Below are 25,794 nucleotides of genomic sequence, written 5' to 3'. Positions count from 1 at the left end.
CTTAAATAATTCTGTTCCACTTCTCAAAGCAGAGATGTTGAGAATCACTGTCCTAGAAAGTATGTAGAGTAGTAGGCATAAATTATAACACTGGATGTCAGTCAATATTTTTTTTGTTGGTAAATACAAATAAAGTTACATAAGAGCATGTTGTGCCCTGGATCTGAGATCTGTTGGAAGCTCCCATCATCTTTGCTTAGCCCTTAATGTGCGTATGATGAAAGTACCCCTTCCTAACACCAGAGGGCACTGTGCCATCAGGATACTGCCAGCAACTGATTCTTGCAGCTGCTTCTATCAATACATTCCTGCACCACATTCAACCTTTCAGAAAAGCCTTCTGCTTTTTCTTTTTGCCATTCTTAGACCAGGACTGGTTCTGAAGTTACATGAGAACAAGGGGTTAAGAGAGGCTGCTAAAGACCAAGTTTCACAGGGATAAGAACAATCTGCAATTTTTTAGCCATTATTATTCTGCCTCTAGCAAATTCAGTGTCTTGATCTTTCTGGTCCTCATTATTCTCATTTAAAATTAAGATACAATTCCGGCTTCCCTGGTGGCGTAGTGGTTAAGAATCCGCCTGCCAATGCAGGGCACACGGGTTCAAGCCCTGGTCCCGGAACATCCCACATGCTGCGGAGCAACTAAGCCTGTGTGCCACAACTACTGAGCCCACGTACCACAACTACTGAAGCCTGCGTGCCTAGAGCCCGTGCTCCACAACGAGAAGCCACCGCAATGAGAAGCCTGCGCACCGCAACAGAGTAGCCCCCCGCTCACCGTAACTAGAGAAAGCCCGCGTGCAGCAGCAAAGACCCAACGCAGCCAAAAATAAATAAATAAGTTGTTTTTAAAAATTTAAAAAGTAATTAAGATACAATTCGGGAAAACATGTCTAATGAGCATAATAAACAGTTTTGCATTAGATGGTAAGACTAGATCCTGTTGATTCTCATTGCAATTTAAATATGGGAAGTCAGATTGGTTTACTTAAGCCTATAAAACTGTGTCTAACTACTGGAACTTCTTAAAGAGAATACCCACCAAGTACTACCAATAATCTACTTTTATTATAAAGCTTCTTCTAAATCTCATTAGTACAGGGGTTTGGGCTTCTTTCTTTCACAATCCAGATTAAGAGGTAGTTTTTCAAGCAAGGATTGTCTCAACACTCATTAATTCCCTCAACATGTATTGAACATCAACTGTGTGCCAGGCTTATATCTGCTAGATGCTGGCAAAAATACACAAGTTGTGCTTTAGTGAAGTTTTCAATCTGAGGCAATAAAATAATTTTTTAATTGTAAAACTGAACTGATAGGTGCTATAAAGAGAGCTCCAGGAAGCTACCAGAATATATAACAGGGAGACTTGCCCCATCTGGTAAGGGTGGTCAAGAAATGGTTCCCCTAAGGAAACGATTCTTGAGATCTAACAACTAAGTATGTGCTAAATATGCAAAAAAGGACGTGGGGCAGGCAGAGATGAGGATGGGGAGAATAATCTCAGCAGGTACAAAAAATCTGTGGGAGAAGACCTGAAAACTAAGGTCACTAAGGTTCAGTTCAGTGTACGGTGGGGAAGTGAGAAAGCAGGGCAGAGGCCCTCAAAGCCATGACTATTTTTATACTGAAAACCACTTAAGAATTTTAAGCTGGAGGTTGCCATGATCATATTTGTATTTAAAAAGACTATTCTGGTGCCATGTGAAAAATGAACCCAAAGTCAGGTTAGGAGGCTACTGATTATTGAGCTTCGTGGAAGGATGACCCTGAAGGTGGCAAGTTGTCGAGGGCTGATGTTGAGAAAGTAAAATCCACAAAACTTGGTGACGGCGTATATAAACTATAAACCAGCTCATTGCGCTTCTGATTTCAAATCAGCAACTGTTTTAAATTGGCTGGTAAAACAAATGAAAATAGAGCCATTCGATTACAAACACTGAGACCTCTGCGTAAGAGAATTCCTGGGGTCGGCGTGGTTATTTTCTTAAGCAAAAGTTTCGCTGCATTCTCATGGGCTCTGTGGAAATGCTCCCCGATGCAATATAGATTGGCGGTGGCGTGTACAAAGGAATGTCCGAGGAAGGGCGCTCGACCCTGGATCACCAAGGCTTGGGTCTTGGGAACCCTGGACTGCAATAATGAGGGCTCGTTCGATTCACCGCCACCGACTTCGGGGCCCTGAGTAGTCCCCAGAACTCAGCAGTCACACCAGGTCAGGTGACGCCGAAGCAGCAGGGAACTTCGGCCTCTATTCCGGTGTTCATCCCACTGCCAGGGACGGTATTCAGTTTGCCGGAAACTTGCCGGAAGCTCAAGACTTAGCCCCTCTTGTTCGCTACGGTGGCCGAAAAGGCCCTGGAATAATAAGCCGAGTCAGACCAAAGAAGGCGCACGCGCATTGCGGACTTCTGGGATCTGGGGAAGGCCCAATACCTCGCGGGCAGAGAGTGCAGGTTTAGCGTGTGTAGTTTCCTCTCCCGCCCCGCCGCACCCTGATTTCCTAGAAGGGTTGTCGCCCAACAAGCTTGGTTTAGAGAAAGGAGGCCCCGCCATTCCCCGTTGTCGATTAGCTGCCCGTCATCCATCAGGTTAGGAGGCGGAGTTTGGGCGCTTTCCTGTTGCATCAGCTGGTCCCTCCCGGCCACGTGGCGCAAGCGCAGTGTTCCTGGGCGTTCCAACCCACCTCTGCCTGGCGACCACTGTCATTTCCTCCTGACCGAAGTTTTGGGGTTTAGTTTTCTCTTAGTGGTTTGCCAGTGTCCGAGGAGAAGGCCAGTAGCCCTTCAGGGAAAATGGGAGACGAGAAGTCGGTGAGTGGGTTGAGTGGAGCCTGCTGGCCGGGCTGGGGCCCTCCTGGTACCCGTGTTGCCCAGCCGGGGGAGGGAGGGGGTGGAGAAGCCCGAGGCGGGCGATGGAGCTCCCGGACAAGTCAGGGCCCCCTTTGGAGAGGAATCTCAAATTGATAAAGCAGGGCGGGGCTTAAGATCGTCTCTGGGTCCATCCTTTTTTAGATGAGGACACTGAGACCTTGAGTGAGTGTCTTGCTCAGAGCCACACAACTAATTAGAAGCCGAGACATAATTAGAATCTAGGGCTTCGGACTCCTAGACTAGGGTCTGTGGCTCACCTTAGTCGGGAAGAATGTTGCAGAGCCTCATTTACTTTTAAAACCACGTACGGGTAAAAAGCCCCAGTTTAAGGAAGGGAAAACCAAGTCATCGAGATCTGCCCAAGTTTAGGGTGGTTTATAATAAATGGAGACCGGATGACCCCAGCTGACAAACTCTAGAAAGGTTACACACTTCCCTGCGTGGTGGTGGAGGCATGCCTTATCCCATTCATAAATGTTCATTTCACCTCTGGACTTTCCCTTTAGTGTCATAATTTGCTTAGGAACATCTTTCCAATCTTCTGTGTACCAACTTTTGGGTTGAAATTTTAGATTGCTCTTACGTAGACATATAACATCTAAACTCGCCCATTTTTGTTTTGTTTTCATTGGAAGTAAAGAACAGTTGCCCATCATGATTTCACTTGTTATAGGAAAGGTGAAATGGGCCTCAGGGTTCCAGAGAGATCCATTTTAACGCCCTGGCTCTACTATTTACTAGCCATGTACAAATGGGAAATTACTTACTCTCTTTGAGCCATTGTCCTCATTTGTAAAATGTAGAGGTATTTAGAAGACAAAAAACCTTGATGTTAATTCTCTTCTTCTTTACCGTTATTCCTGTTCATTTAGCAAATATCCATATGACCAGAACCAAAAGCATTTAATCAGAGAAATAGAATTATTTCCCTCTCTTTCTGTTTTAAATCTATACAGACTTGCAATTAATTTTTACCCCTTTTTTAAAAAATTATTTTATTTATTTATTTATTTTTGGCTGCACTGGGTCTTCGTTGCTGTGCGCAGGCTTTCTCTAGTTGTGGCGAGCAGGGGCTACTCTTCGTTGCGGTGCGCGGGCTTCTCATTGCGGTGGCTTTTCTTGTTGTGGAGCACTCGCTCTAGGCGCGCGGGCCTCAGTAGTTGTGGCACGTGGGCTCAGTAGTTGTGGCTCACGGGCTCTAGAGCACAGGTTCAGCAATTGTGGCTCACGGGCTTAGCTGCTCCGCAGCATGTGGGATCTTCCCGGACCAGGGCTCAAACCCGTGTCCCCTGCATTGGCAGGTGGATTGTTAAACACCGCGCCACCAGGGAAGTCCCTTTTTACCCTTCTTTTCACCTGTTATATTTGACTAGTTACATTAATCATATAGTATGGTGAAGGCATGCAGGTAAGCTTATAATGTTGGTTAGTACTTTACTTGATTAGAATGGACTTAAGGTGTGTTCATTGTTCATCTATTGACTATAAATGAACCTTAAAAGTTCATTAAATCATGAATTCCGGAGTGGGGGAAGTGTTAGCTCAACATGAAATTTGGAGTCATATTTTTAAAATTTGTGTTGTTTTTTAAATTATACAAGTCATAAGTTTTATGAAATTGAAAAGAACAATCAGTATGTCCACAAGGGATAAATGGATAAATAATGGAATGTTATTTGGCAATAAAAAGGAGTGAAATACTGATACTTGTAACATGGATGATCTTGAAATCATTATACTAACTGAAAGAAGCCAGTCACAAAAAACCAATATTGAATGATTCTGCTTATATGAAATGCCCAGAGTAGGCAAAGCTGTAGAGACAGAAAGATTAGTGGTTGCCAAGTGTTGGGGAGAGGGGAGAACAGGGAGTGACTGCTAATGGATACATGGTTTCCTTTTGGGGTGATGAAATTGATCCTGGTGATCGTTGGGCAACTGTTAGTGCACTAAAAACCATTGAATTATATGCTTTATGTGGGTGAATTTTATGGTACAGAAATATATCTTAATAAAACTTTTTTAAAAATTCAAAAGATCAAAAAAATATATGAAACAAAAGTCCCCCCGTCACATCCCCAGTTCTACCCTCAAAACTCCTTCACTGCTGATGATAACATCCCCCCTTAGAGCTGACCACTGTCAACATCTGGGTGGGTATCATTTTTTCCTGCCACTTGTAGGTTTTCTGAACCTAGAAAAATCATCTAACTTTTTAAAAATTTAATCTTATTTATAAAATGGGAATAATAATGATAGTCATCTCACAGTGTTTCTATGAGAATCAGATGTGACTGTGGAGGAACTTTGTAAACTGTAAAACTTTATGTAGTGAAATTTGCATTAGGATGTTTCTATCTGAGCAGTTACAAAGTAGTAAGTAATTTGTTTCTGAGAAGATACTCTTTGGAGTATCCCATAATGTGGTTCCGTGTTTCTTGACCTCAACACTCTTGACACCATGGACTGGATAATTCTTTGTTGTGGGAATCTGTCCTGTGTGTTGTTGGATGGTTAGCAACCTCCCTGGCCTCTACCCACTCTCTGCCAGTTGTACATACCACACCACACCGCCCTCCCCACCTTCCCCCTGCTCCCCACCCCTGGTTGTGACAACTGAAAAGGTTTCCAGACATTGCCAGGTGTCTGCTGGGGGCAAAATTGCTTCTGGTTGAGAACCACTGGTAAGACCAGTTCTTACCATTGGTTGCCTTTTTGCACAGGACTTACTGTAAAACTTTCTATGACTTCCTGGAATTGAATTGAATTGAATTCTAATTGAAGTCCACATCTTTATGGTAACTTTTAGTGCTTGCTTCTGTCTAAGCCCTCGTCTGTCTTAACTGACAGTGTTTCCTAAAAGGTTTAGTAATTTTCTCTCTCTCTCTCTCTCTAACATTTCCAACAATAATTTTCTGTGTACACCTAGAAAGAAATTTCCTCCATTCTCAAAATCCAGCCTGTTGAAATCTTCTCCATCCTTTAAAGTCCTTTAAAGCCCTAACAGTTACTGGCGTCTTAGCTTATCTGACATCTGATCAGAGTATACAGCTGTGTTCTTTTCTCCTCCAGGAGTTTCTCACATATGTATGCCTTAGTTTCCCCAAAGAGATTAAGTTTGCTCATGGTAGGGATTGGGTCTTATGTTTGCTTCTTCTACAGGGTTTTAAAAAAAATACTGTGAGCTCAGAGGCTCTGGGTAGTACTTGTGGAATGGAAGGATATATATTGCATTAGAGTTTTTTTTTTTTCTGAAAATACTGCTGAATAAATTGCATGCTTCTTGTAGCTATATATTTAGTATATGTCCATTCAAACCTGAAGCGAGAGTCATGTGAACAGGTAAAATGAATGAAATTTGAGGACTTGAATATTATCAAGTAACTCTTCTACTTTTTTAGGGCTTGTCTTTATTGTAAGTTGTTAACTTGTCTTTGACAGTGGTGAAATTTTCTAGTCTTTCAAAATCAGATTTCCACTTAAAAAAAAAAGAGATGCTAAAATAACATCCTCAAAACTTTTCTGGAGGCAGCATGGATGGGTGTCAAATGAGATTAAAATGAAAAACCTTCATGTCTTTTTTGCTTATTTAGGTAGGTGCCAGTGAGGAGAAACGAAAGGAAGGAAGCAAGAAGAAGAACAAAGAAGGCTCTGGGGATGGAGGTCGAGCAGAGGTAAATGTTTTCAGGGCTGTGTCATCAAAGATTGACAGAGGCAGGGAGCTGTCTCAGACTCATCCTATGCAAGATTCTAATGGTTTTCGTGGGGTTTATAAGATGGCACTAGATGGAAAAATCAGGGAGAAGAATTAGGAAATTCTGAGAGGGGAAGAAAGACTTGCAGTTACTTGTTATTGAAAAAGGAAAACAACTGAAGTATGATTGTAAAATAATCTGTGGGATTAGATATGAAAACAACTGAAGTATGATTGTAAGGTAATCTGTGGGATTAGATATTAGAGAGAACAAAAGTTGGTGAAAAGAGGACTGTGGTAATTAGTTGCCAGGTCAAATGCTAGCTGTCTGACCATTTCATTCAATGAGACATTAAGAGACTTGGTGTTTGGGCTTTTACTGACTACAACAGAAACCAAAGAAAGCCTTGTTCCTTCACCCCATTAGCACTGTTTCCACCTGGACCTGCCACTGGAGTTTGGTTTTAAGCCAGGACAAATCTCCTTGATGCTTCTCAAGTGTAGAGAAAAGGCTTTCAGTTCACCAGGCTCACACTAAAAGGAACTGGCATTTCAAGAGTCATCCCAGAATTGACCTGGTTCCTGGGTCTTGCTTTAGGAGGCAGTTAAGCTTGTCTTCCTACTTAGTTTTTGAAGTTGAACTGCTGTGAACCGTGCTTGACTTTTTGCTTTTGTCATTGCAACCGTTTTATTAGAGACTCTTTAGAAAACGACCAGAATGCAAGACAAAGGAATAGGCTTTTAAGAAGTATGCTACAGCACAGTAAACTGACTTTAAAGAGTTGTTTTTATAAATGTTGCATTGCTAAATTTATAGTGCTTCCACTTAATTTAGGGTAAGTTTGTAGGTGATCAAGAATCACGGAGTGTTGCCAAGAGCCCTGCATAACCGCTTCTGTTATGTTTTGTCCATTATATCCCACTGTAATTGTGGGAAATTGTTGATTGTGAATTTCAGAATTTGCAAGTAAGTAAGAAAATGCATATGTTCCCTAATTTCTTTTTTGTACTTTTAATACAAGTAGTACATGCTGTTCTGTTACAGCTTGAGATTTAGCCTGGAAATAGGAAACAAAGGTTATAATTAGAGGACTTTTTTGAATAGAGAATTGTGCATGTGACATGTGGTTGATTATATATGTTTTAAATGATCTGTCTGGAAAAAAAGTGTACAGTGAGATGTCCAAGACCTTTCCTCCTCCTCCATGCTCCCATCATTTGTGTACTTGTCTTGTTCCCCTTCTAAGGGCAGTGGGCAGGTCTTATTCTTCTCTTGCGTCCACAGAGCCAGGCACAGAGAATATCTGCTCCATGAATGTTGAATAAATTAAGTTTGACACTAAGTTCTTCTGATCAGGAAGTGCCAAATGGAGGTGGAGATAAACTGCAGTAAGATACAGATGGTCATGTGGGTGGGTAGGACTGTAGTGATGTCTGAGTATGTGCGATCAGGTAATGTGCTCTGGCCTGAGGGATTCAGAGCAGGGTTGTAGAATGATAGGCTCTGAGCTTTTAGTTAATTTATTGATGCTTCTTCATTGAGGATTATGGACCCCTGTGACAATTTAATGAAAAGCCCCCAAAGAGCACCTAAATGACTAAGGAAAGGGAAGGACTGTGGTCGGAGGGAATTATAAAGATATTAAGGCTCTTCCATTTAAAAAATTGAAGGCCAAGAAAAAATATGATTGAAATGAGAAGGAAATTTTGTATAAGGGAAAAACAATAAAAGCACTACTTCATATAAGATAAACTTTGTCTTTATTATTTCTTCCACTCTTCTAAAAAGGAAAGCAAGAGTGTACTGATCATTTATTTCTTCATTTGTTGTCTTGCAGTTGAATCCTTGGCCTGAATATATTAGCATACGTCTTGAGATGTATAATAAACTAAAAGCAGACCACGATTCCATTCTGGCAGAAAAAGCAGAAAAAGATAGCAAGCCAATTAAAGTCACCCTGCCTGATGGTAAACAGTTGGATGCAGAATCCTGGAAAACTACACCATATAAAATTGCTTGTGGAATTAGGTATAAGCTATACCTGTCTTGACCTTCTGTTGTTTGTAACTAAACTTTTTTTTATCTTGCCAAATTTTATCCTCATAATATTTTTATGTTCCTGTTCAATGTTTTTATTGTTTAATTTACCTTATTTGGGATTTTTAAAAAATCAAAATAATGTAGAGCTTTATAGTCAAGATTCAAAGTTAATATCTGAAAGAGTCAACTTTGGTCTTATTTTACAAAAGATTTTATATAATTAGTTCTTCTACTTTGATCATAAAATGTCACATAACCAAGTAGAGAGTACTTCACCTATTTTGACTAAAAAGTCTCAGTTTTAAAGTTAAAAATGAAGGTAGCTCATCTCAAAATGGGAAAGTTAAGAAACTAATATATGAAATATATTATGAAACTATATATGAAATATATGAAACTAACACATGAAAAAATGTACTATTTTTATAACGCTAATGTTAAAACTTTTGTTGGGCTGGGGAGAAGTTATTTCAGGTAACTGAGAATTAGATGCATACTTCGTAATAGAGTAAATGCTTTCCTAATCTAATATGATTGGGATGAATAGTTGGTAAGTTTATCAAAAAAGTGATAAAGTTGGGAAGGCATAAATTGATACATGTATCTTCTACCAAGTGTTGGCAAACTGGTTATAGCCTGTTTTTGTACAGCTCAAGAGCTAAGAATCGTTCTTGTGTTTTTAAATGGTTTGAAAAAAATAAGACAACTAAAAAAAGTAAATAAATAAGACAACTAAGAATATGCAACAGAAACCATGTATGGCCTGCAGTCTAAAATATTTATATGGCTCTTTACAGAAAAAGTTTGCCAACCGCCATTTAAACATTTTAACTTAACACGTATATATACATTTATTCACTAATATGTATATAAGGCCAAAGTTTGGGGGGTGGAGTGCTAATTAAACTTTTACATTATCTTAACACACTTGAGAAGCCATCTGAGTGCAGAATCCTTCCAGATTTTTGTGTAGTTGTTTCATCCACACCTGACTTGACAATATTTTTTTAGTGACTTCCCTTTATCAAGCCTTCCCAAACATTCAACTTGGTTTGAATGTAATTCAAACCAAGAAACTGTAATTCCCTCGTTGTATTACTTGTATATTTCTATTTATTTATAGTAATTACATATTGAGCTGAAACAAATGAAATCATATATGAATTGTCAGAAATGGTTGATGGGCTTCCCTGGTGGCGCAGTGGTTGAGAATCCACCTGCCGATGCAGGGACACGGGTTCGAGCCCTGGTCTGGGAGGATCCCACATGCCACGGAGCAACTAAGCCCGTGAGCCACAACTACTGAACCTGCGCGTCTGGAGCCTGTGCTCCGCAACGGGAGAGGCCACGACAGTGAGAGGCCCGCACACCGCGATGAGGAGTGGCCCCCGCTCGCCACAACTGGAGAAAGCCCTCGCACAGAAACGAAGATCCAACACAGCCAAAAATAAAAATTAAATTAAATTAAATTAATAGGAGGATTCTCAGCCATTGGTCACTGGGGATGCTTTAAAAAAAAAAAAAAAAAGGTTGATTATCATCAATTTCATATTGTTGAACCTAAGACATAAAATAACAAGTACATAAACAAATTTGGGAACCATCACAGCTGATTCTTGGTAAGCCTACTATGCAACTGGTGGGAGTCGGAGCAGTTAGGCCCACGAGCTATGTACTGATATATGCCCTGGCCTTCTTACAAAAGGAATGGAATGTTGCTGTTAATTTGACAAGTACTTCTACCTAAAGTACTTCTACCTTACTCCAAAGGAAGTAAGAAAGTTGTAATGTTAAGCAAGTTTCCATGTGAGATCATAAGTAACTAGATAGACCTTTCAATATCAGTTCAGCCTTTCACTTGAGAGAGAATTTTGCAGGTGAGGTTAAAAGATTCCTCCGTTGTTGCACAATGAGATTGTAGCTGTGTCAGTACTAAAATCCAGGCTCCTGTTAGTGCAAGAACTTTTTCTCTACGTGCTACAATATTGTTCTTCAGAGTATGTTGTAATTTATCAAGTGGCCAATTGGAAAACTAATTTTCTCTTTTTTTGAATTAAAACTTTTATTGCGGTGTAAGTGTCATAACATATTAGTTTGAAAATATTTGAGGCGGGAAACTGCTAGACTATTATAGACTGTCATTTCTCTAGCTGCACATTCACATCTATAATCTGACTGACTATACTCAATTCTGCTTGAGCCACGCAGCTTCCTGAACCTCTCCTAACTTATATCTCTGCTTGCATCCATGCCCATTCTCAACATTTGAAGTGCCATCTCCTCTCCTTTTCTTCCTGTCCAAATCTTTTGATGCTTCATCCCCCATTACTTTATTTTTTAAAGCCTGTCCAGACTACTCTGACCTGTGCTGCGTTCCCCTCCTCAGAACTCCTGCGACTTCTACACTTGGTGGGTCTGACATCTCATCACTTGAGGAGAGAGTTGTCTTTCGTACTGTGTCCTGTATATTTAGATGACATTTTATCCATATTATAAAATGTTTCATTAAATAGTATTTCACTTCACCTGTATATTTGTTATAACTAATATCATCTTAGGCATTTGCAGAATTCTGAGATTAGCATTGCTTCTCAAAGGAAAGATCTGTTATAGATTTCAAGCAAGATAAAAGGAGAGGAGTTATTTAGAAGTACCTCCACCCCCCTTTTTTTCCTTTGGAATCTAAATAGCTTGGCTTTATGGAAAACTAATTTTGGAGAAATTTAAAGATAAACTACTGGAAATTGTTATTGTTTATCACAGTTGCCATGTCTGCTTAAACAAGAAACATTAAATGAGGTCAAATAATAGTGTTCTGAATTTTCAGCATCTTCTAGTTATATTCTTAGGGACTTTTTTGAATTTTGTCACTTTTTCATTTTATTTCAGAAAGATAAATGTACATCTATATATAATATACAGGCATACCTCAGAGATATCGCGGGCTCAGTTCCAGACCACCACGATAAAGCGAGTATCACAGTAAAGCAAGTGACATGAATTTTTGGTTTCACAGTGTATATAAAAGTTGTTTACACTATATTGTAGTCTATTAAGTGTGCAGTTGTTCGTCTAAAAAAAAGTACATGTCTTAATTTAAAAATACTTTATAACTAAAAAATGCTAACTATCATCTGAGCCTTCAGTGAGTCATAGTACTAACATCAGAGATCACTGATCACAGATTGCCGTAACAAATACATATAATAATAATGAAAAGGTTGGAAATATTGTGAGAATTAACAAAATGTGACACAGAGACACAAAGTGAGCAAATGCTGTTGGAAAAATGGTGCCAATAGGCTTGCTTGATGCAGGGTTGCCACAAAAAAAAAAAAAAAATGCAGTATCTTCAGAGTGCAATAAAAGGAGAGATATGCCTGTATATAATGTTTATTTTCCTGTTCTTCTTCTCAAATTAACTGTTGTGCTGCAGAAAATTCTATTTTAGAGTCTTGTGTTTTTATACATGTGTGTATGTTTTTTAAAAAGTCAAGGCCTGGCTGACAACACTGTTATTGCTAAAGTGAATAAAGTCGTCTGGGACCTAGACCGTCCTCTGGAGGAAGATTGTACCTTGGAGCTTCTCAAGTTTGAGGACGAGGAAGCTCAAGCAGTAAGTTTTTATTCAGATTCACATTTGCAGTCTTTTCCAGCTTATTACTAAAGCCAATGGGTGGCTAAAGTTGATTGATGTCTCATTGTCATATTTGAAATCTTCATTTTGTCTTTCATGTAGGAAACATAGTAAGAGTGCTTGTCTTATAAAATTAAGAAGTGCACTTATTCAAGTTTAATTTTACTTTAGATACTTCAGTGGGGAAAAAATGCTGGGAATTTTATTAAAAATTGATTAAGCAAGTAAAAATTGTTTTCTACATTATTAGTCAACACTTAATCAAGATGCATATATTTAACAAATTCAAACATGATTTAAAGTTCTCTTCCTATTGGGCAATTGATTTCTGTACTTTTCTTACCTTAAAATGCATATCTGCTGAAAGCACTGTAAAAATCAATCTGCATTTGATCGCAAAGTTTTCTCCTTATTTCCCCATGATGGAATACCATATAAGAAGAAGTAAAATACGTTGTTTTAGTGACAATGGTTTACTTACGTATGTGAATCAGTGGTTTTCAAATGTATTCTGGAGTCCTTAAGTTTTTTATGAGAATTTAATTTTACTTATTATTTATTTATTTATTTATTGAAGTATAGTTGATGCACAATATTAATTTCAGGTGTACAGTTTTTATGAGAATTTTTAAAGTCTTTATTTTGGTACCTTACTAATTAATCTTAAAAACATTGCTTTGGGTATATTCTGTCTCATCTGAATTACCACCTTAAAACCAAGTACTACCTTTTGATTTCAAGGCCCGTGTGTTTGTCCTTGGTTTTATAATTGTATTGTAGGGTCAAGTTGTACCATCTTAGTTTTGTTTGGGGCCAATAAGAGAAAAGCAGATATAATTCTTAAGTGATGTTCCACAGCCAAGTAAAGGCCAGAGCATAGCCTTTACTAATTTTGGAGAAATTTAAAGATAAACTACTGGAAATTGTTATTGTTTATCACAGTTGCCATGTCTGCTTAAACAAGAAGCATTAAATGAGGTCAAATAATAGTGTTCTGAATTTTTAACATCTTCTAGTTTTATTCTTAGGGACTTTTTTGAATTTTGTCACTTTTTCATTTTATTTCAGAAGGATAAATATACATCTATATATAATATACAGGCATACCTCAGAGATATTGCGGGCTCAGTTCCAGACCACCAACTCATATTTTGAGTCAGTTCCAGGGATTGACTCAAAAGACCCTGGGGCCATGGCAGTTCATAAGACAGTCACATTGTGAGTGCCTGTTGTTTTCAGGAAACAAAATCCATCCCGTTTAATTAATGATGCTAAATTTGTATTTTAATTAGTTTGAAAACAACTAAACCAGATAATTTCTAAGGTACAAATACAATTTAGTAATTAGAATCATTTTAAATTATTTTGGCTCTGAGTAGAATCACACTGCAATCTATAGATTTGTAGATTTAGATTTTCACGTCTTAGGTTTATTTATAATAAACTTTATATGTCTTTCAAAACAAACAAATTAATTTACAGCTTGTATGCCCAGACTCAAACCATCCCATTTTTCTTTGATTTTCAGGTATATTGGCACTCGAGTGCTCACATAATGGGTGAAGCCATGGAAAGAGTCTATGGTGGGTGTTTGTGTTACGGTCCACCAATAGAAAATGGATTCTATTACGACATGTACCTTGAAGAAGGGTAAGTTATGTAACTGGATAAAGAAAAATAAAATCTGAATTACTATGGGTCCATACATTATTTTTAAAGAGTTCTCAATTAAGGAGGAATGATATAAAACTTATTGCTTCATAGTCACCAAGTACTCCCACTAACAAAACTTGAAGTGTTGTAGTAACTCACGAAGTAGTAGAGAGCTCTCTTCTAGATCAATGGAGGTGGAGCCCTAAGCTATGTCGGGAAATAAAATGAAGCTTGGACCTCTCCTGTTCTTTAAACCCAGTTATAAAGTTAGAAGAGTGTTCACTAGTTAGAATGGTCTTCATGATGACCAAGGTCAAAGCCACTGAAAATATGAAAATAGTTTATAAAAAGTGTCTAGTTTTAAATTCTTAATAAATGATGCAGGGGTCTAATTTTTTATGTTAAAACCCTTGAAGTATTCTAAAGAAATGTTCCCCCAAGCTGCAGTGTGAGTGGAATGGAATGGAAAGAGATTAATTATATTTTCTTCTTCAGGGGTGTGTCCAGCAACGATTTCTCTTCTTTGGAGGCTTTATGTAAGAAAATCATTAAAGAAAAACAAGCTTTTGAAAGATTAGAAGTTAAGAAGGAAACTTTACTGGAAATGTTTAAGGTAAATTGAACTGTAACATGGCCTCCACTTTTATTTCACTCATTAATGTTATGTAAAGTACATTGGGCTCTACTCAATGCTCTGTGGTGACCTAAATGGGAAGGAAATCCAAAAAAAAGGATATACGTATATGTATAGCTGATTCACTTTGCTGTATAGCAGAAACTAACACAACATTGTAAAGCAACTACTCTAATAAAAATTAATTTAAAAAAATAAAGCACATTGGGGCTTAGTGAACTAAGTTCTTTAGAAAAATTTAACAGTTTTTAAATGTTTTTAAAACATGAAATACTGATATTTATATTCATACGGTGCTTAGATGTACTTTGAATTGTATTTTAGCTATAGTATTTAGAAGTAAAAATTAAAGGATGGTTATTTAAAAAATAATTTTTCCTGTTTTCAGTACAACAAGTTCAAATGCAGGATATTGAACGAAAAAGTGAATACTCCAACTACCACAGTCTATAGGTGAGAATATCGTGTCATTAAATACCATTGGTGTATATGTCATTTTAAGTCTATGTTAAAATTCCTTTTAATTTATCTCTAGGTGTGGCCCCTTGATAGATCTCTGCCGGGGTCCTCATGTCAGACACACTGGCAAAATCAAGACTTTGAAAATACACAAAGTAAGCAATGTAACTTTGAAGGTGCTATATAAACATATTTGTCTACTAAAGATGTATGTTTAAACTTGCATTCATTTCTCTTTTCAGCCATTTTTCTCTTGCATATTTAAGGGTGGATTTTTTTCTCGTGCTGCCTACTGACTGTGGGCACTACGTGTCACTAGCCTTTTTTTTAACTGAAATTCTCTCAAGCAGTGACTGAGTGACTCCACTCGTCACCAGAGCACACGGGGATGGAGATTTGGAGGATTTACAAAATCACAGTCATGGGCCATCGTGGCTCTAAAAGCTTTGAGACTCACTGTAGGAGTGTGTGCCCTTGCCTTTTGTATGTCTAAGGTAGTAATTACCCAAGTTGTTCTTTTTTAACCAAACTAATCCTGCCAGTCAGATTTTTTTTTTCTTTGGCTGGTTGGTTGGTTTTCCATTTTTGCTGAATCATCTTGTGGGAGATGCCCCTGCAGTCAGTCGTGTTCGTGGAGTTGTGGTGTGAGTGGGTCTTGAGGGCTGGGCAATTTCAAGGGCATTAAGCAGCCAGCTTTGTGCTGTGGAATGAGTACAACCACCCTAGCGAGGCCTTACTATGTGTGCACTTTTTGTGCCATTTTTCTTGTCATAAGGACTAAATATGAATTTGACTCATGATGTGACTGTGGGAAAAAACGTCTAACTCTTAAAATAAATGAGATATTAAAAAATCTGGGGACTTCCCTGGTGGCGCAGTGGTTAAGAATCTGCCTGCCAATGCAGGGGACACGGGTTTGAGCCCTGGTCCAGGAGGATCCCACATGCCACTGAGCAACTAAGCCTGTGCGCCACAGCCACTGAGCCTGTACTCTACAGCCCCCATGCTCCACAACAAGAGAAGCCACTGCAATGAGAAGCCCGTGCACTGCAAGGAAGAGTAGCCCCCGCTCGCCACAACTAGAGAAAGCCTGCGTGCAGCAACGAAGACCCAACGCAGCCAAAATGAATAAATAAATAAATCTATTTTTCAAAAAAATTTGAATATTATCTCATGGTTATTCCTTCTTTTCAGAATTCCTCCACCTACTGGGAAGGCAAGGCAGATATGGAGACTCTGCAGAGAATTTATGGCATTTCATTCCCAGATCCTAAAATGTTGAAAGAATGGGAGAAGTTCCAAGAGGAGGCTAAAAACCGAGATCATAGGAAAATTGGAAGGGTATGTTTAAAAAGAATAATGATGTGTGTAGACTGAGTTTTCTTTATTTTCATTTGAATTGAAATTGTATTACGTACCAGGAATTTACTTCTGCAGAGATGCTGTAGCTTTCAGTAGTTATTGTACTGTCCTGTGAAAGCTGTAAATTACTTATTCATTGTCCACTTTATCTTTCTAGAGTGTGTTCAGTACCGCACAGAAGTTCATTTTGACTACTCCTTTTATTGAGAACAAATGCTGATGACCTACATTTTTCTTTAAAAAAAGTATAGCAGCATAGCAGCATTTCATAGAGCCGGGAGATGCTTTAGAAATCCCCTGGTCTCACTGACTTATTTTAGAGATGTGGAAACTTCAGTCCCAGGAGGATTCATCTGCTTGTTGCCCAAGATGACACAGCAAGTCATTGATGGATTCTGTGGTGTCCTTTTCTTTATTCTTCTACCCCTGAATGTTTTCTAAGCTGGCAGTTAGGTTTGGTAAAAATACTCCCTTCTAGAAGAGTGCTTACTCTGTGCTGGGCGTCAGGTCACGGCTGTTAGGTTGTGAAGATTGAGCAGGAGGCAGCATCCACTGTCCTGTGCTGCTGACTGCCTGAAATAAGATCCAGCAGGAAGGAGGCCGGCAACAATTGGTGGGGTCCCTCCCTGAGGACTTGGGCATTTGGTGGGCAAGAAGGTAGGAGGGTGTGCCTCTTTCACCATGACCCAAAGTTAGCCAACTTCTTCTCATCTTCTATTTCATTATCAGTGTCTTTTTCTCAGTCTCCTTCCTGCTGTTCTTACTTTAAAAAAAAAAAAAAAGAAAGAAAAAAAGGGAGGGAGAATCTTTGAGCTTTGAGGAATTAAGACTCTGAGAACCCCTGCTGTGCATAGTAGAAGAGAACTAAGACCCTTGCTCCATGTGACTCTTGGAAACTTGACTGGATTCAGGAATGTAACAGTCAGAGAATGTCAGAGAATGTACTTGTGCTAAGTGGTAAAGCACCCGCAACACCAGAAATGTCGACATGTTTTCCTTGATTTGGGAATGGCACCAATTATAATATGAAGCATCATGACCATATTCTGAACTCAAGAACCCTGAAATTTATGTTGATATTATATACATATATAAACTTTCTTTTGCTTTTGTTTTACCCAGGACCAAGAACTATATTTCTTCCATGAACTCAGCCCTGGAAGTTGCTTTTTCCTGCCGAAGGGAGCCTACATTTATAATACACTTATTGAATTCATCAGGGTAAACCATATTCATTACTTCCTTCTGTAGATTTAAGACATAAGTTGATTTTATTAAATAAGATCTGCCAAAGGGAAAGATAATCTTTTGTTTGAGACGAAACATTTCAAATAATAAATGAAAATGGACGTATTAGGTCTCATAAAATGTTTAAAAAATTCTTTCCCCCTAATACATGATCTTGTCCACATACGTGGGTGTGTACGCACGAGACAAGCTGGTGAGCTTGAAGTGGGGCCTGTAACCCTTTACACCCTTTACACTGTGGCTTTCTGACCGTTCATTTTTTTTTTTTTTTTTTTTTTTTTTTATTTATTTATGGCTGTGTTGGGTCTTCGTTTCTGTGCGAGGGCTTTCTCTAGTTGTGGCAAGCAGGGGCCACTCTTCATCGTGGCGCGCAGGCCTCTCACTATCGCGGCCTCTCTTGTTGAGGAGCACAGGCTCCAGACGCGCAGGCTCAGTAATTGTGGCTCACGGGCCCAGTTGCTCCACGGCATGTGGGATCTTCCCAGACCAGGGCTCGAACCCGTGTCCCCTGCATTGGCAGGCAGATTCTCAACCACTGCGCCACCAGGGAAGCCCTGACCGTTCAATTTTATCTTCCTAGAAAAAGCAAGTTAATCTTTACATTGCTTTTTTTCTTTGTAAACTATGAAGTGTTTCAAGCACACATTTATAGAGAATAATACCGCCAACATCTCTGTACTCACCACCTAATTTAACACGTAACTGCATTGGGTTATATTTGCTTCAGATTTTTTAATTGAGGTAAAGTAATACGTATATAGTAAGGGGGAAAAAACCTCCCCTTTGAGACCCCTTTCTGATCCATTTCCCTCCTTTCCTGGAAGAAACTACTATTTAGAAGTTAGCATGGATGGATCCTTTTTGTCCATGTTATTTTTACATCTACCCCATAAATATGTACCCTAAATTATGTGTTTGTTTGTGTGCTTCAAACTTACATACATGAAGTCTCATTGTATATCAGTCTGCACTGTGATTTTCATTTTAGATAGGTACCGATCCAGTTTGTTTCCAGTTGTTAAGTATGAGTCTGTCATACAACTACCACAGTGTTCACTTCTTTCCTGGGGGAACTGATGTACTTTCCCGTTCTCCCGTATTACCAGCTGTGCTGCAGTGTCCTCCTTATGTGCATGTGCAGGAGCTTCCTCTCTGGTGTATACCTCCAGGTGGAGCGTCTAGACTATAAGATGTACATCTTGATCTTTACTAGATAGTATAAAATTGCTCTTGAAATTTTTACTTCCACCAGAAGTATAAGCATCTATTCCTTACACAGGCATTGTATTTGTTTTCTAACAGAGTGAATATAGGAAACGAGGATTCCAGGAGGTGGTCACCCCAAACATCTACAACAGCCGACTCTGGATGACCTCGGGCCACTGGCAGCACTACAGCGACAACATGTTCTCCTTTGAGGTGGAGAAGGAGCTGTTTGCTCTGAAACCCATGAACTGCCCAGGACACTGGTATTCCGCAATTTTGAGTTTCTATCAAAGATTTCTTGGCAATCAGTCCTAGATTGTTTTCCCTCCTTTGAAAGTATTTTGTAAAAAACAAATTATGTAATCAGGAGAGTATTTAAATGCATCATCATTGTGGTGTTGTAACATCTTCTGTGCCCAGCTAGATCCTCAGATCTACAGATATTCAAGAATAGAACTGGGGTAGCAGCAGTGAACAGGCAGGATACAGAACAGGGGAGACTGAATGTGGGGCACAGCAGATTTTTTTTTTTTTTTTTTTTTAAAGAAACATGTATCAAAATCTACTGCTGATGAATTGACCTCCTTGGAAAATCTTCCTTGCCTTGAGGCCGCTCACTTTCTATCCTTGAAAGTTGGGTGAAGAGCAGCGTGGCGGCAGACTAGGGAGAGCTGTGGCTGTAGGTAGCTGCGTCATCTCTCTTAGCACTGCTCCCAGTAGCAAGACCTCAAGGGCAGAGGGGTGAGACAGAGGAGTCTCCACGAGGGGACTAGCTTATAGGTCAGGGAACCAAGGTCAAGTTCATTCTGAGTTTTCCCAGATTCTTCAGAGTTTCTGAAGCACTTTCAGACTAAGAGGGAACTGAAGCACTTTTGGGAACAACAAGAAAGTACAGACTTTAGTTTCTGCTGATAGAAATGATTTGTATATAGCTAAGATTTTCTTTAAACTATGAGCCTTAAAGGCAGTCCTCAAATTAATAGTGGTTGAGCACAAGGCTATGACTCCAGACGTATGGGAATACATTTTTTATTTTCTCTTAGTTACGGATGGTTGTATTATAATTTATTTGCTACTTTATTCATGCAAGTGCTTACATTGTTGTATGAAGCCCAGACTTTGAAAAGTGTTGTTTGTGTGAACAACTAGAACCAGTAGCTTTTTGACAGCCTTCCTTATAGTATTACAGAAGCAGTTTTATTCTTGTGAAATTAAATATCAGTGGATTTTACTTTTCTGTTTTCTTTAGCCTTATGTTTGATCATCGGCCAAGATCCTGGCGAGAGTTGCCTCTGCGAGTAGCTGATTTTGGGGTGCTTCATAGGAATGAGCTGTCGGGAGCGCTCACAGGACTCACTCGGGTGCGAAGATTCCAGCAGGATGACGCTCACATATTCTGTGCCATGGAGCAGGTATGAGACTCTGGGGTGAAACACTTTGAAAAGAAGTGTCACAAAACTTGAGGAAAATTAATTACCGCTGTGTCCCTTTTTTTTTTTTTTTTTAATTTAAAGATTGAGGATGAAATAAAAGGTTGTTTGGATTTTCTGCGTACAGTATATAGCATATTTGGGTTTTCTTTTAAACTGAACCTGTCTACTCGCCCGGAAAAATTCCTTGGAGATATTGAAGTATGGAATCAAGCCGAGAAAGTAAGTTTTCAGCGTGCTTCAATATTATTTGACTGAAATTGGCTTGCGCCATAATGTGAGAAAGTAAAGCCTCTTTAAATGGATAAAAGCAAAAGAAAATTGGAAATGGTTTCTAGGTTTGTATAAGCTAGTTTTTTTTTCTCTATGATTTTATATTTCAGAAATGGTTGAATGTTCTTTCAGTCATCAAGCTGTAACCTTTAAAGGGGTTTGTGTATGAGTATGTCTAGGTGGACAAAATGGTAAAACAAAGAATAGTGATGCATGAAAGTAGTTGTAGTATTTTTAGTCTCAAATTAGGCTGGAAGAAGTTGCATTTGAACAAAAGTTAAAATCATTTTGCTTTATCCTTAGCAACTTGAAAATAGTCTGAATGAGTTTGGTGAAAAGTGGGAATTAAATCCTGGAGATGGAGCTTTCTATGGTCCAAAGGTCAGTACCAAAGTCTATTTGAGAGTAATGTCTTTCATTTTTGGGTGAAGAAGAGATTACTTTAAAATAAGTTTAAAAAAATTCAACCCTAATACAACCCAATCTTTGCTTCTTAGATTGACATACAGATTAAAGATGCCATTGGTCGATACCACCAGTGTGCAACAATCCAGTTGGATTTTCAGTTGCCCATTAGATTTAATCTTACTTTTGTAAGGTGAGTTTCTAGTGTCTGCTCTGAATATTCTTCTTCAAGGACATATAAAGGAATATATATATATAATAAAGCAAAACAAATCTTTTCTTTCTAGCCATGATGGTGATGATAAGAAAAGGCCAGTGATTGTCCATAGAGCCATCTTGGGGTCAGTGGAGAGAATGATTGCTATCCTCACTGAAAACTATGGGGGCAAATGGTAATTTTTGTCATTGTTTCCTTCTGTTTTTTTCTGGACCGTGTAAAGTGACTGTCAGAAATGTCTGCTGTCCAATTTAGTTATATGATGGAAAGGAAGAATGATTCTAGTTGGTCACTTCTAATTAATGATAAGTGTTCACTAAAAAGTAAGGAATCACAATCTAAACCCAAACTTTTTAGCTCTACGAATGTTTGTTATGAGTAATTATTTTTATTTTAGCACTTGATTTGTTTGAATGTTATATAAATGCTTTCTAACTAGGAATTATTATTCAGTTAAGAAGCTTATTGTTTTGATTGCTTTTCACGTAACTCTGGGAATTTATAAAACTTTGATGTTTTTGTCTGAGTAAACCAGAGTAGGCTTTTAGCAATACTTTGTTCAGTGTTGCTGATCATAATAAACAAGTATTTTAGACTCTTTAGAAGCCAAGGGTTTTTTTTGATTGAAAGTACAGACTCTAAACTGATCAACATTTCTGTGTCCTATTTCTAGAAGCTTACGTTTCTGCTGGCAAGATATAAGCACATGACTTGCATTTTATTTTCTAAGCAGCTTTATCTGGGCCCACATTTTGTAAAGGCAGTTGAAAACAGCACATGGTTATAAAACACCCATTTTGTACAGCCTGACAGACTACACCGCAGTCATCTCGGTTTCATTTGTAATTTGGTTAGTTCAGACATGGGGTGGGGTGGCGGTGTCATACATAAATGAAATAAGCTAACCTCCTTTTAGTTGTATTTCACGAAATCAGATCAAATGTGGGCAATATCCTCTATGCACAGTCTAGAGAATAGGGGGATCCTCAGATAACTGCTCTACAAAACCTGTAGTAGGTGGGGGAAAGCCCACAGTTTGGGTAGAATTTAGTGCCTACTCCAGCCTTTTCCCTAATGCAACAAAACAACTTGAACATAGAAGAGTGACCAAGAGAAACACTGGCCTGATGTCTGCCGCCTGGGGAGGGGTTGGACACCTGAAATACCTGAAAGGTAGAATTGCGGATGGGGTCACCTTTTAATAAGAAGTGAAAACACACTCATTTTTACCAAGTACCATCACCAGTTATTATCGGTTCCAATTTGTTGAATCCTGCAAAATGGATCTTGAATAAACTGAAGGTACAGTCTTTGTCCCCCAGTGAAGAAAAAGTAATAACACTTGAACAAAATAACTTTTTGAGTAAAATAACTTGTATCACTAAGTGTTTCTTAATCTGTGTTAAGCCCTCTGGCAGCAGGCATATGGTGTTCTGTTACCTGATGTGTTGAGTTGTGGGCTGTAGTCCCTGCCCTCTGTTTGCTTTGCTATATCTGCTTAGCAAGACAAATCTTAGTTACAGATTTTCCTGATTTAGGGTTAGTTTTCTGCTCCTGAATCTCCCTTTAGTCCTTTTTGGATATTGAAAAAAAGCCAAGTTTTTTAAAGTGGCCCTTGCATGTTTCAGGAAATGGTACTGAAGAGTAAACTAAGAAATGTGCCATCCTTGTTGAGGAAAGTGCCCAAATCCACATTAAATGTTTTTAATTTCTTCTAAAGGCCCTTCTGGCTGTCTCCTCGCCAGGTAATGGTAGTTCCCGTGGGACCAACATGTGATGAATATGCCCAAAAGGTAATCCTTATGTATGACCTACTTTAAATTTAAGAGCTGTCGTTCAGCTTTTCAAATCTCATAAACTATGTGTATTCTTGGTAAATCAAGCTGCTTGCGATATAGAGAAATGTTTCTATTTTCAGTCTGTGGTAAGCCTCAGTAGATCATGTTACCTCTTTAAAGCTTTTTTACGTGGTTCCATGGTTAGTAGACTTAATTTAGAGAGTGTTTTGTACATACTTGTATTTTTTAGTTTTTAGCATTAGTAAATAGCAAATGCCTCAGTATGACATGTAAATTCAAATGCATAGTGCAGTTTAAACTGCCCTTTGACTCAGTAATTTTGCTTTGTTTCTATGCACATTTCTTTAATTTGAAACATTTTTTTCAGGTTAATGGCATGACAGAGCAATGTTTGCCTTACCTACCAAAAAGCTACCTTACTAACAGATGTACAAATATCCATTCATACTTCATACCTTAAATTCTAGAACAATTTGTTCTGTTATAGCAACAATTTCATACTAAGGAATTTCAAATTATCAAAAGCTGTGTTATTAAAAAAAGCATTGTTTCATAACTAGCAAAGTAATAAATTGTCTAGTTAAAACAGACAAAAATCTAAGTATCAACGAATAACATTGTAACATCAAAACCACCATGTTTTCAGGTCATCAGAATAAATTGCACTCGGGTCTCAACTGTCTTTAAGAAATATATGATCATTAAACCAGCTGATAGGCAAACCATTCAAGATATACTGTGTTCCTATTACTGCACACGGTAGTTTTAGTTAGAAATGATCAGAATCAGCTCTGCTCCATGTTTAATGGATTTTACTTTATCATATTTGCATTAAGAAAGCTCACACAGTAGGAAAAAAGTCTGTATTAGTTAACTCACTTTTCAACTGGAGATAGTGCTGACTTTCTCCTTTCCATCTGGGGGTGGGGTAGCGTTTAGAATTATGTGGGGTGGATTTTGGTTATATTGAGTGGAGGAGAGGGTGAGCGCTGCTATTGATACTTAATGACTAGAGACCACAGTTGTTAAACAGCCTAAAATTACCAGGCTTCCTCCCCAATTACAGAATAGCTCAACTCACATGTGCAGAGGACTCATGTTAAAAAAAAAAAAAATAGACACTGGTGCTTTATTCTTTAAAACAGGTTACAGTTGAGAGTGTAGTCTTATCCTGGCACTCTAATAAACTAAGTAAGAACCCTTCTGAAATTTGCATACTTACAAAATCCCAGGAGGTTCATTGGTTAATGATCACTAAGGCACAACAACCTATTAGTGAAATAAAAATGGTTCATTCAGATCTTTTTGTCATATTAGTGGTAATTGGTTGTCAGATGGATGGAAAATTTAAGCTAGTTAATTTAATTCACAATTTATCTCTCGAGCAGAGTATATAGTTTTGTAGTTCTAAGTCACAATAATATATGCTTCAGTATATCTATTAACATTCCTTTTTAATGCTGGCATGGTTATCCAAATTGTTTGCTAAATAAAATCATTTAAGATCAAAATATAATTCTGATTTTAGATCTGAAGAATCCTGTATCTCTATTTAAATAGGTACGGCAACAATTCCACAATGCTAAATTCATGGTGGACATTGATCTGGATCCGGGCTGTACATTAAACAAGAAGATCAGAAACGCACAGTTAGCACAGTATAACTTCATCCTAGGTAAGAAAGGAGACTCACCAAAGGAAACCTGCCAACCTTTAGGAAAACTTGAAATGCTGAGACTTAGGCTGAAGAGAACTGCGGTCATCAGTAGTTCTTTCCAGTCCTGATCTCAAACTTTATGTTTGTTCTGTTGATGTAACAAAGAAACATTTTGGTTTGAAAAAGAGTAATCCTGAAAGGTTTGTCTAAAAATCTCCCCTTCACCTCCTATTTTTTCATATGGTGAATTTTTATTAAGTTGGCTGGATTAAGTGACTTGGTAAACACAGCAGTTCTAGTCGTTGCAGAATGGTGAGTTGGGGTTTTTTGTTTTGTTTTTTAATGACTAGATTTGGTCACCTGTACATTTTAATGAATCCGAAGCTACAGGGTGGATTTCTGTTCCCATATTCAATAGGAGTCCTTTCACCTAACAAAACTTTGTGGGTTTTGGTTTAGTTGTTGGTGAGAAAGAGAAAACCAGCAGCACTGTCAATATCCGTACCAGAGATAACAAGGTGCACGGAGAACATACTATTTCTGAGACCATCGAGCGGCTCCAGCGGCTCAAGCAGTCCCGCAGCAAACAGGCAGAGGAAGAATTTTAAGGAAGAACTTTGCCCACATTGGCTCAATGGAAAAGAATGATCATGTCTCCTTAACAGTAACTTTGTGCAACTGAAAACATCAGCTTCTACTGACCTTGGAATAGTTTGGCAGAGTCCGCAGAGATGGCTGCAGGATCAACCTTTTTTGACCTAGACAGATTTTAGAAAATATGTATTTGAGGGAGGTAATTAAAAGTGACACAGTAAAGTGATTTTATTCATTAAATTTCTGAGCACTGGAATAAAAACAGGAATGCTCTGATGTAATGTGGAAGAATGTTTTTGTAAATTTAATACAGCTAAAATAAAATTTTTTCAAATTTGATTAATGGAAAAGAAAGATTAGAATTGGATTATGATATAGAAATAAAAACTTTCATTCATGTAAGTTTCAACTGCTCTGTCCCTTGTGTCCATGCAAACCTACCTGGAACAAATTGCGTGATTCAATATTTATCTTTCATCTTTTATAATACAAATGATGTAAGTTGGGTGGAGGGGTAAAATCTGTAGTGTACTGCTGTTCTCAAACTGGGGTATGAACCAGGTGCCTGCTTCTCAGTCATAAGGTGACATCGTGTAGGAATGTCACTTA

The 25,794-nt window shown here is 38.4% G+C and overlaps 1 protein-coding gene across 1 annotated transcript; it reads left to right on the top strand.

The window, feature by feature from the left end:
• Window positions 1–2,409: 2,409 nt before the first annotated feature.
• Window positions 2,410–25,587, top strand: TARS1 (threonyl-tRNA synthetase 1). The gene is made up of 19 exons (XM_082455382.1): window positions 2,410–2,816; window positions 6,470–6,550; window positions 8,409–8,599; window positions 12,104–12,227; window positions 13,777–13,898; window positions 14,397–14,514; window positions 14,924–14,988; window positions 15,071–15,149; window positions 16,189–16,335; window positions 17,479–17,577; window positions 18,907–19,073; window positions 20,060–20,222; window positions 20,325–20,462; window positions 20,817–20,894; window positions 21,011–21,111; window positions 21,206–21,310; window positions 22,856–22,928; window positions 24,495–24,609; window positions 25,051–25,587. The coding sequence occupies exons 1-19, from the start codon at window positions 2,799–2,801 to the stop codon at window positions 25,197–25,199; spliced, it is 2,133 nt and encodes a 710-aa protein (XP_082311508.1). The 5' UTR covers window positions 2,410–2,798; the 3' UTR covers window positions 25,200–25,587.
• The last annotated feature ends 207 nt before the right edge of the window (window positions 25,588–25,794 follow it).

Source organism: Balaenoptera physalus (assembly GCF_965194825.1).
Source record: "Balaenoptera physalus genome assembly, chromosome: 3".
NCBI classification, from domain to species: domain Eukaryota; kingdom Metazoa; phylum Chordata; class Mammalia; order Artiodactyla; family Balaenopteridae; genus Balaenoptera; species Balaenoptera physalus.
The sequence above is the reverse complement of the archived record's forward strand: the minus strand, read 5'-3'. Positions and strand labels throughout refer to the sequence as shown.

Excerpts from the sequence above, each read along its gene's own strand:
- TARS1 (XM_082455382.1), top strand. Across the intron at positions 19,074-20,059 it reads ATGAACTGCCCAGGACACTG|CCTTATGTTTGATCATCGGC; the intron begins GTATTCCGCAAT and ends TGTTTTCTTTAG. Across the intron at positions 24,610-25,050 it reads ACAGTATAACTTCATCCTAG|TTGTTGGTGAGAAAGAGAAA; the intron begins GTAAGAAAGGAG and ends GTTTTGGTTTAG.